We start from the raw sequence: 12214 nt of genomic DNA, 5'->3' as shown, positions 1-12214 counted from the left end.
TTTTCAGTTCTAAGGTTTTTAATTTCCCTCTGTAGGAGGGCAGGGCGGTGAGGGTTGGGGTGTCTCCCACTGTAAGCTGTGTTTGGAGATTCCTGATTCCCCTCCCTGGCAAAGATCCTCTTTTCTTTCCCTTTTACTCTGTTTTTATTGCTTTTTAGATTTGGTTAGTCTCCTCCTACAATACGCACTTTTACATTCTAGCAGGTGAACGCTTTTGAATAGCAGGTGGTCTTGCCTGTACTGCATCAGTGGTGGGATATTTCCTGCCTCTGGCATAGCGTTGGGGTTGCCCACCTGCGGACTTCCCTCCTTTTGTTTTCACCATTGGCAACACAGCTGCACTTTTAAGTTTTTTATCCTTTTACTTTTTATCGTGTGATGTAAATCTGTCCAAATAGACCACCTTTGAAACAAGGGACTGATGACCTTGCTGTTTGGTCCCTTCAACCCCCAGTCAACCAACCAACCCAGTGATGTCATTCCACACACCATTGCCATCTAGCATGTTTGTGCTCATTCATCAAAGGTAGTCCGAGAAGTGGGCAACAGCCACATAACCCATGCTGTAATAAATGGTGACAGACTGTCATCCCTGACAGCGTACAATGTATTACATTGTTCCACCATTGTGCCAGAGGCGAGGATGACACAGATCTGTTCTGCAGTGGCATTCGGATGAGGTGTCAAACTCGGGAGGTGGTCTGGGTGGCGCGACTTGACCCATCTCTTAGTGTTCTGTGGCCTTCCGTGAACCATTCTGCACACACCTGTTGCACTGCCAAAACACTTCTTCCCACACGAGCAGGAATTTCCCCGCATCACATTCTCTCGTGGCAAAAATGCGCCCTTCTTCAAACAAACTGATCTGACGTTACAGTTCGTGCATTCGTCTGTGAGGCATTTGCGCATCCATTACCTTCGGGTCATAGAAACAACACGAGCCTCAGGCACATTTTGCTGGTAGGTTGTGTTGCACCATGATACCGATGTTGACCTCGAACCCTCAGGCCGACATGACTCAAATGCTAAATTATTTCTGCAGAACGTATTAATGTACATATCGTGTGAATATGAACGTCCTCTCTAGTAAGTCAAGGTGTTGTGTTTTTCCTGAGCAGAAACATATTTTGAAGAATCTTCTTCTCCCAATAACATGAGAAGAGAAAATATTTTTGTGATTTAATTCCATATAACTCCTATTAGTTACAAGCAAAATTACAGAGTAATTCGCTGATGTCAGTGTTTCAACTTTTTTAAGGTCGATTCCTGCTATCGTGGCCTCCACCCACACCCCTCTCGGAGATACTTCAGAATAATTTGACTTGTTCACTTTCCGAAGATAGAAAATTCTACTTCTTATCCTGATGTACCGTAAAAGGATTTTTTTGGATGAAGTAAATGTCCCTCGCAGTTTAAATTCCAGTAATTCTTCACTATGAGAACAATTTTATTGCAGAGTGTTACAGTAACTGCAATGTACAATATCGGATCACATTCGTGAATAGTAGACTCGGCAAGAACATACTACCACAGAATTCAACCTGTTAAAACATCTTTTGTAACATATTTTGATAGTTGATATTATAATAATATTCAGTGAAGCTCTTTACAATGCAGGCAGTATCTTCTTCCAGTCGCAGGCAATTGGCAGTCATATTGGCCTGTATCGTGGCATCTGCTGAAATGCACCAGGCCTCAATGTCCCAAGGTCATGTGCTCAAACGAAACAGAAAATCCACAAATTCTTTTTATATGTTGACATGTTGGATAAAATACTTTATACGAAACTTATATAGATTCATCTGTCGTCACTCAGCAGGAAAAGCATTAGTGTTACAGGGAATATTTTGTAACTCTACAATCTTTACTTTTTTGAGTAGTATTTTGACTCAAATCATCGTTATAGGGCCGCAACGTAATATTGGAGCAGTCCTGGGGCAGTCCGAAGATAACCAAAGACGGCGTGACTGTCGCGAAAGGTGTGGAGCTGAAGGACAAGTTCCAGAACATCGGTGCCAAGCTGGTGCAAGATGTCGCCAACAACACTAATGAGGAGGCTGGAGACGGCACGACGACTGCCACCGTGTTGGCACGCGCCATCGCCAAAGAAGGCTTCGAAAAGATCAGCAAGGGTGCCAACCCTATAGAAATTCGCAGAGGTGTGTACCGTCTCACTTAATTTCCTGTTGGTAAATGTTTCTGTATAAGAAGCCATCTTTCTGATGTAGGGGGTGAATCTGGGTACAGTGTAGGTTTACAGGCTAGGCTTTGTGTTGATGGTAAATAGTTACTGAAACTAGTTTGCCTTCTTATTTCAAGGTGTTATGACCCATGTTGGGCCTAATCTGTACCTGCAAAGTTTCTGATTGAGTAATTCATCCGAAATATTGAGGTATTTGTATGTGCGACTTTACAGTGGTGGGGAGGGGTTACATGTGAATACAAAATCGTTTGCGTGAGAAACAATTTTACTACAAACTATAAACAAAATATATTAGGGTGCCACTCATCAGAGATCTTTCCAAAACTCATTGCTTTTTGCTTGGTTACATTTCCTAAATTGGTGGGAAGTTCTACACCAGTGTATAAAATCTTCACGATTCGAAGGAAGTTTTACAGCTCCGAGGGAAAGTACATTGTCACTTAACTTTAAAAAAAGTACTTTTGCCAGCAGTGTAGTGTCTTTTCACCTGGGTAAAAGTGTATTTTTATCTGGGAAATCTGTGAAAAATCCAGGACTTTTTTTTTCCCCTGTGTGCGTATATACCTGCAATTGTAGATATTGTGTAGAGGTTGTCAGAAGTTTGTGTGTTTCTGTAGACATTGTGTATAGGCCCATTATATAAATGGCTGAATTGTAAGGTGGGGAAAGTAAGGAAAGTATCCCTCGAACTTCATAGCATACAGACTCCACTGTCGCAGCTCGTGTTAGTCCCCAGTCCGGCAGACGTCTGAAGTCTTCGGGCTAATAGTACGTTTACATTGTGGTAGTTGGAGCTGCATGTAAGAAGCAGTATTGTTGTACAACCAGTTTCAGTGACTGCTATCTGTTGACAGTGACAGTGGGAGGCATTAGGGCTTCCATCACCACCGCCACCCTCCCCTCTTCAGTTTCCGGTTTGGCTGTCCTGCGCTATACTTAGTGGGTCATTTCATCTGTACTTCAAAGTGTAGAAGGCTTAATGGAGTTATTGAATGTGTATAATATGGGGGGTTTTATAGGAAAAGAGACACTTACTTCTAGCTGCTTAATTAGCAACACTTACTGTGTTTTGCAATGTGTTTTGGCACCTTTGTTTCTGCAGCAAGTTGACAAATTGGCTTGTATGCTTTTCAAAGAGGTGCAATATGAAAACTGCATTGCATAACTACCACACAGTTCCTTCTCCTGGATGTGTGGATTTAATCATTGCAGACATTTTATGTCAGTGGTTTTAGAAACACGCTGTAGGTTACTAAAATGACAGAACTTCTAAAATCATCAACAAAATGAAGAAAGCAACTGTTCACCTTTAGCTGCTTGATGATGTGCATTACTCGTGTAAGAGCACAGAAGGTGGTGCTACAGGGTGGAGCAGATAGCTGTAGCCATGTAATTATAAAGGAAATGCAATGAAATTACAGAAATTGAGAGTTGAAATGGACTTATCATTCATTTACAGTGAAAAATACATTTATAGAAGATGTTGAAAGTGACCCCCTGCCACATCAGTACACAGCTGTGCACGTCTTAGCATATTCACATACATCCGGCGTAAAGTTCAGATATCAGTGGCGACAACTACACGGCTGCTGCTGTCATTCAGTTCCTGTATTGTGTGTGTGTATTTGTATCGTTGGCCGTGCTCTTAGTGTCTCCACAGGAGAAAATAGCATGTTGTTGGATCTGGCAAATGTGGTTGCCATTAATATTTGCTGACACTTCCTTCCTCAGTGAAGACATCGTGGACTAGCTCCAGGGATACTCTAAACCTGGGGCCTGTTGCCCCATCTTGCTGGAAGAGGTAATATTGTCTTTCATTTTCAGTGAGTTGAGTGCAAAATGTGTCAAATTTCCGTATATGCAACCGTTTTGAGTGTAATGTCAAAAATATATCGGTCCAGTGGTGTGTGTTCCTGTTACACTGCAACAAACGTTGACTTGTTTTCGTTATATAGTAGTTACTGACGCACAATGTTAGAATTCTCCATTGCCCAGTACCTTGTGTTCTGTGAATTCACATGACCAGAAAGATGAAACCATCTTCTTCACTCAAGATGTAATGGAAAGTATCTAACAAACCATCATCAATGTTATTCAAGAGCCACATGAAGTAATCTTTAAAAGTTTCTGTGAGCCTCCCATAAATGCTGTACAACTGTCACACGATATGGCTTCAAATTAACTTTTCGATAGCCACTGGCAACTCCTCCCCAATTTACCTGTAGACTTCTTTGGACTCTGAATAATTATTCAGTGAATGTCTGCAATAACTTGTGGTGTGCGAACTGAAGGAAGTCTGTCATTTTACGTTTTGCGCAGATCCGTAGGTCCGCCAATTTTTATAGAGACTCTGAATTGCTCTCTGTGCTGGTAGTCCTCCATCTGGATACTTGACCTGAAAATTTTGAGTTTCCTGAATCAGACCTGTTTTCACATTTGCTTCCGGAATTTCAATTCTTTCATCTATTGAGGAAGTCATTTTGCACACCACAAAGAGAAATGTCTAACTTGACTGATGAAATAAACAGAAATGCCGACAGAAGAATGCTAACAGTGGATTATTGCATAAAACTGTCCATTGTCATAGCTGTGTACTCCATTTCAGTGGCTGAAATATTGCATTCGCATTCAAAGGGTATGGGGGACTACTTTTAACTGTGCTACCCTATAGCTTCTGAGTTGTCACTGTGTGTGTGTGTGTGTGTGTGTGTGTGTGTGTGTAGCTGCAGCCACATTTTTAGGTTTCTAGGGCTAAAAATGCATGCACGCGCACTTGTTCCTTTGTTTGCCATAGTTACAAAATTGTCTTTACTGCTAATGAAGAACCACATAGAGGACATTGTATAATTGACAATGCAGGTAAAAATGACAAATTGTGCAGTATGATATTGGGCAATGAAAACAGCGCAGAATAGTTGACTCCATAGCCATGTTGAAAGTAAGGGTAAAGTCTGTGTCACATGGGATTAGGTTTGCTGTAAGTTTGCTCTGTGACTGGTGTAACTGGTCTCGAGTGGATGCCACAAACTGCTATGTTGTTTATCCGTTCGCAGCTTTGCATGTTTCCAAATTATAGCATGTGGAGACTCTTTAACAGCAGCAGAGCTATGTGCTGCAGCCAATCAGGATTCCTGTTGGTGTCTGATAATGCAACCTGAGGTGTGACTGCACTAGAAAGGTGTGTAATTGAAATGTAACATCAGAGTTAGTTTTAATTACTGCAAGTGGCGCCACAGTGCTGTAAAGAAAGTGCTATTGATTTGATTTTATAAAGGCATCAGTTGTGCTCATATTCAGAGAAAACTGTGTTCTAGCAGCATATGGTGTATGAGCTGAAACTTCGGCTAGAGTTTAAAGTACTAAGTGTCTTGATACCAGCTATAAGTTTCACCAGTGACATGGGGTGGTGAAACATGGTAGGGGTGTGTTAAACCCCACTGTCTGCACAACTAGCTGGTTATTTGCAGAGGATTTTTTTTGACAAAGTCGTTACATGCTGAAAGCATATTACCAAAATGCTGAAGATATGGTGAAAACAGGACATGCCTTCCTGCATCATTTTAAGATAACTGTGTAACTGGATTGTTCCATCAGGTGATATTAATAAAATTTTGATAATCAATGTCCACAAACTGAATCAATTTCTAACAAAAGTGGTCACAAGTGAAGGACTGATAGATCTGAAAACATCAGAGTCGGAAAAACATGATAGAAGTCTGTACTGATCAGACAATATGGTGAAACATCATACTAGAAGTGACACATGGTGATTCTCCATGGAGCCTCCAGTTATCATTCTTACAAACTTCATATACTGTACTCTCTTGACCTTAGGCCATTATCCATGACAAACTTATGTGGCAAAGTGCTCCAGATTATTTGGAGACCAGGCACTTAATATTAATATTGGATCTAGGAAACTGGCCATTTGTGCTTTTATTAAAAGTGTTACTGGCACATACATAATTGATGTGTCTTCAGGAGTAATAATACTAAAAAGGGCCAAGCTTCAAAATTTATTTTTCATATTTACTGTGGTTCTTTGAGAGAATACAAATTTTAAATAAGTACAACAAAGTATAATTATGCTCCCAAGAAAAAAGCACGAGGTGAGTTATTGAGCAGTTTCATCCACTTGAGCTTCTGAAATCTCTTGCTCACACGGCAAATGTGACATATTTATAGCAGAATTAAGGCAAACTGCAAACCCTAACAAATGCACACACAATATTACATTAATTCAATTTTATTGGCTCACCCATTCGCGATGGCTAATGCTTCTTTCAATATAATTCTAGAAATTTGCAACAGAATGCTGCACCAGTTAAGTGGTAGGTAGCGAGATGTCCCTACATTGGTCTTATATGAAATGAGTCCAGTTGTCGAGCGATACATGGCTCACGCATCTAAGAAATGTGGCCCAACCTATATTCAGGTGTGGGCTTTGGAACACAGTTGTGCCCCAAGCTATGCTCAGGCTTGGTCTCAAAAGTGATCATTAAAATGATGCAAAAGTGAACAACGTAGGATGAGTGAGTGTGCGCGCACGCACACACACACACACACACACACACACACACACACACTCACTCACTCTTCTATGGTTTACTTATAAGAAGCCTCTTTATGTTCAGGAAGTTAGTGTGATGTGCAATTTTCGCAAATGGCTTTGTGGATTTCTGTCCTTTCCATCAGTATAAGAACAGTAAGGATAGTGATGCAGTAACTGTTAATTCTGTGCCGTATGTTAAAATGATTCCCTAATTTCTAACTCGACAACTTGCCCTTTATCCAGTGAATGATGACACATCTTTGGCAATAAGATGGAGCTACAAGCAACACAACAGGAATGTTAATGAATGGAAACTTCTGACAGATTAAAATTGAGTGTCTAGCTGGGACTCGAACCTGGGACTTCTTTTAGTAGAGTGCTCTACTGATAAAGCTATCTGGGGAACTCAGGGGTATAGAGACAAATTTTTGTGAAAATTTGATGGTAGGAATGGAAGTGACACCGTATGGGCAAGTCATGAGTCACACCTGATGTAACGAGAAATGATTTATTCAGCTGGGCAGCTTATCCACAGTCCATTCTCAGTGACCTACATCTATGTGATTTCTCTGCAATCCCATGCCCACTGGAGCCATAATTAACAAGGTTGTTGGGTTAATGTGGGAACATGTTTGACATGTGCTCAACTGCGTGCAGTGATACACTTCTGCCTGCAGCAGCATTTTACCCTGTCATCGAATCTTCCAAAACTTGTTGCCTAGCCTGCTTAACCGAGAAGGTAAGCTTCCAACTTCCATGTTGTGTGATGAAGTGTGGACATTTAATACCTCGTCACCTACTCACGGTTTCACCATCCTTCAACTACTTTGCGTAGTTGCTCGCAACAGTAGAACAGAAACAGCTGACTGGATTTGCCATTTCAGAAATGCTCATTCCCATGTGCCAAGCCATTCTTTGTCAGAGTTGCTTATCCCCTTACTTGATCCAGAAATACATCCATGGTAGAGGCAGCTGACCATTCAGATTAAACACAACTTTGAAATATGGAAAGTTCTTGATTACGCATGTTTGTATTAAACGTTACACATTTCAGAAGTTCATTATTAGACTGAAGCTGTGGAAAAAGTGTAGAAGAAATTTAGCTATAGCATATACGTATACAGAATTTTCAATTAGTGTTGTACTTACATTTAAATCCAGCTTTAGTACAAACCTTATGAAAGTGAGCATGTAGACTGAATGTAATACAGATATCATCTAATGTAGGCACATTTGACAATGCCACTGTCAATTCGAAGAGAACCAGTGCCAAACTGTGTTGTGATTAAGCTATCAGAGAACTAAATGAAGGCCAGTACCTTTACAAACACTTAGCATTGCAATTAATTAAATGTCAGATCCTTAAGAACAACTTGACATTTTATTCCCCCCCCCCCCCCCCCCCCCCCCGAGAGGAGAAACTTGTCTGCTGACAGCAAGAAATGTGCATCGTTAGGTAGCATCGTGAACATTACCAAGATAGTCTCTGGTCACTAATCAAAACAGAAGAACAGAAGACATATTTTCAACCAATAACTGGTGCAGTACAGTAGAAACATAAAACCGGTGTAGATAAGAAATAAAAGAAAAGTTGTGAAAGAATAATTTTGCAAAATGTTACATAAGTTTCACCAAATGAAGTCATGTTACTATAGACGAACATACAATAATTGGTGAAACTACCTTTCTATGGTTAATGCTAGGGGCACCGACTGGTCTTTGTTTACTTCTTTGATAGCTGAATCGCTGCACTCAATTTGGCACTGGTTCTCTCCAAATAGACAACAGCTCTATCAAATAAGTCTGCAAGAGATAGGGTCTATGAACTTTAGTACTCAAGTTTGATTTAAATGTAAGTACAGTACTAATTGAAATTTCTGTATGTGAAATTCTATTATGTACATTATTATGTACATTTTTGCTTTTCATAAATTTTCTTGTACAATTGTCACAGCTTCAGTATGCTGATGAAATTTTGAAACACGTAACACTTAATAAAGAATAGTGCAACGAAAACCTTTGTATTTTTCAAAGTTGTGTGAAGTTTCTTACATCAGTGCACTTCAGCCCATATCATCACTATGATTATTCCCCATTCATCTCTGTTCTGCTTATATACTTCCCCCATTGCTTCATGTGCTTGCAATGCCATCAGGTGGCATTCAGTCATGCAGTGTACAGTGGTTGTAAATGTTTTAGATCATTAATATATTTGAATGTGAATCCACATGTGGAATATTTCACTAATGCAGGAGATGAGCATCTTGTGGCCAAATGAAGGTGATGAATTAAAGGAGACATTATGCCCAAAAACGACCAGTTTAGTCCTTCAGAATAGAGTTGTAGCTCTGAAACGTGTTGGACTAAAAGATTGCAACTGAAGGCAGCTTATTAATAATAAAAGTAAACTGACTGATCAGAAGTATCTAAATACCTGTTAGTGGACATTGTGAGGTATATTAATCCTTCCCCCTGTTGGCTAGAACTCAGTTGGGGACACTTTCAGTGAAATGTCTGAATGTTTGTAAGAGAACGACAACCCATTCTTCCTCAAGAGCCAAAAGAAGAGTAGGTAGTGATGTTTGACACTGATTGTGGATGAAATGGATTTCATAACTCATCCCAAATGTGTTGCATTGGGTTTACGTGTGAACTGTGGGCAGGTTGGTCCATTTCAGGGATGTTATTGTCCTCAGACCATTTCCTCACAGATGCTGCTTTGTCAAGAGTGCATTGTCATGCTGGCACAATCAATCGTAGTGTCCGAACTGTTCCTTTATCGTAAGCAATACACAATGTTGTAAAATGTGTTCATCTCCTGCATTAACCATTTTCTGAAGCGCAATAAGGGGACTTAATCACAAAGACCACTTCCATACAGTACTTTTGTTGGCACTACAAGTAACGTTTCTCTGGCATTCGCCAAACCTAAACCTTTTCATCGAAGTTTCACAGATTGTAGCATGATTGATAACTCCATATCACTCATTTCTAGTGATCCACTGTCTAGTGGCATCGCTCAACACATCACCTCTGGCATCACTTAGTAATGACTGTAGAAATAAGAGACTTGTGTGGAGTAGCGTAAGCATTGTGTCACATTTAACTCCCTATGCACACTGGACTGCTGGTAACACTTCGGAACTCAGGAGTGATTCATCCCACTGATATAGAGTGATCTTCTGTAACTACTCTCTGCGGTGCTAGATGGTCACTGCATGCCAGAACAGTCTTCCTGGTCTCAGTTTAGCTGTGGTTGTTCCTTCACATTTTCATTCCACAATCGCACCACCGACAGTGGACTGTGGCAGCTATAAAAGAGTTGAAATGTAACTGATGGTTCTACTTGACTAGAAGGCATTTGTTTTGGCTGAAAACCCAAATGTATAGCAGGTTCCCCCCCCCCTCCCCCTCCATGTGCGACTCAATGTTTCCTTTGTATCATGAATAGCAGTCAGACGGTATCATAATATTATTATTAAATAATTGAGGCAGCACTTCTGCAAGTGCTACTCAGAGATTAAGAGGTTGATACAGGCGGAAAAGTTGTGAAGGGTGCGGAAAAGTTGTGAAGGGTGCAGCAAGCTTGTCAGAAGACTGAACACCCAACAAAAAATGAAATGCACTGTGACAGTTAAAACCGTTTTTGTTCGTAGTGACTTTTATGCGTTTATCCAGTCTGGAGCTCAAAGGTTTGCTATTTTGGCAGACTCATTTTGTTCTACATATGTGACTGTCATGGAAATTGAGTTTATCTATTTTGTGATACTCGTGCGTATGTCTGTTCTGTGATACAGTTATTCACTATAACTGTGGATATTTATAGTGAACTTCTGTTCTGTTGGTGTGACACAATTGAGAAATGTGTGTTCATCTGGTCTGTGTTAGTCTCAAAATGTTACTTTTATTCAGTGCAGGTGTTCGGTAAATGTGTGTATTGTAAAAGTATCTCATTCTTAATGTGTCGCATTTGCCGGCAGGTGTGATGATGGCCGTTGATGCCATTATTGATCATCTGAAGACACTCTCTAAGCCGGTGACCACACCTGAGGAGATTGCGCAGGTGGCAACCATCTCTGCCAATGGAGATGAGAAAGTTGGTCAACTTATCTCGGAGGCCATGAAGAAGGTGAGTGTTTCAGAATTTGACAAATTCATTTCAGGGTAGTGATTTTCTGGAAAATATGGGAATGGAATTTATTGGAAAAATTGGAACCATGTCTAAGCATGTTCCCCACAGGCAGCGCTTTACCTTCCTCCGCTCCTACCCTGCTATTTCTCCCCACCCCCATCCCAGCCGCCTCTTTACCCTATCACCGAGATTGCTTCTCCCATCAGGCGCAGTAACTTGCAGTCCAGCCTCAACGGCCAGAGGTAGGTGTGTGTGGGGGGGGGGGGGGGGTTGTCTATTTAAGTAATTTCAACACGTTTGGCAGTACTTTTGTTGTCTTGTCTGCAATTCAACATTTCCTCTAAATAGATAGTAGCAGTCTTCCCTTTTCATAATATAGTGTGCAAAGAATATGTGGGCAATATAAATTGAAACTGTGTGTTTCTGACATCTGAAGTAAATGTTGTCACAACAGGATCAATGATACAGCATCAAACAAAATGCACTATATTGTCACTTAGGAGGTGTAATTAGATGTATGACGAACACTAACTTCACTTAATGAAGGTTTATTCAGCACTTGCACATACAAGAGTGCGGAGCAAACTGCCTCTGGCCAGAACACACACAGTATATATACAGCTACAGAACATTCCAGTACAATGATTCTTGACATGTGTGGATACTTCTGGAATGTACTTTAACCGAATATAGAAATTAAAATTGTACAGTCCAGGTGAGTTTTGAACTCGTGACCCTCCATGCAGCAGTTTAGTATCATAACCACTACACCACAGTGCTACTCAGCTTCTTCTGCAACATTGCTCCCTCCTTACGAGAACAGCATCTCAGTGGTACATCGTCCTAGTCCGGGAATGAGTCATTGGTCCTGCTTGCTCAAACTTCTGATGACTGATTCTCACTCTGGCGGTGTTCTTCTTAGAACTTCTTTTGCCGCTAAGCTCTTCGTCGCCTTTGCGCTTGTTGCCTGTCGCTGGAGTTTCGAATTTACCCTGGGTTGCAGGATTCTTATAGGGCTTCATATGAAGTATGTGTACAGTATCTCTGATCTTTGTCGTCTTGTCTTGGTCAAAATCTTCAACTTTATAAGTAACATAAGACAACTGTCTTACAACCTTATAAGGTCCAAAGTAGCGCCTGAGGAGCTTCTCAGAGAGACCAATCTTCTGAATAGGAGTGAAGATCCAGATGAGGTCACCAGGCTGGTAGACAACAGGGCAGTGGCTTGCGTCATACCTTCAGTGATCGTTTTCTTGAGCCTGCAGCATGCGGAGTTGAGCTAGGTGCTGAGCTTCCTCAGCTCTGGTTAACACCTGGCCGATGTAGT

At 40.9% G+C, this 12214-nt stretch overlaps 1 protein-coding gene across 1 annotated transcript in view; it reads left to right on the top strand.

Annotated features, from left to right (window-relative positions):
- The window catches only part of LOC126213582 (heat shock protein 60A), a 72562-nt gene that overhangs the window by 16544 nt on the left and 43804 nt on the right, over positions 1-12214 (top strand). Inside the window, exons 3-4 of the mRNA XM_049941431.1 lie at positions 1907-2159; positions 10736-10884. Coding sequence (XP_049797388.1) covers positions 1907-2159; positions 10736-10884 — 402 coding nt within the window. The remainder of the gene's footprint in view (positions 1-1906; positions 2160-10735; positions 10885-12214) is intronic.

This window comes from Schistocerca nitens, chromosome 11, assembly GCF_023898315.1.
Source record: "Schistocerca nitens isolate TAMUIC-IGC-003100 chromosome 11, iqSchNite1.1, whole genome shotgun sequence".
NCBI lineage: Eukaryota > Metazoa > Arthropoda > Insecta > Orthoptera > Acrididae > Schistocerca > Schistocerca nitens.
This window is presented reverse-complemented; position numbering and strand designations above follow the sequence as displayed.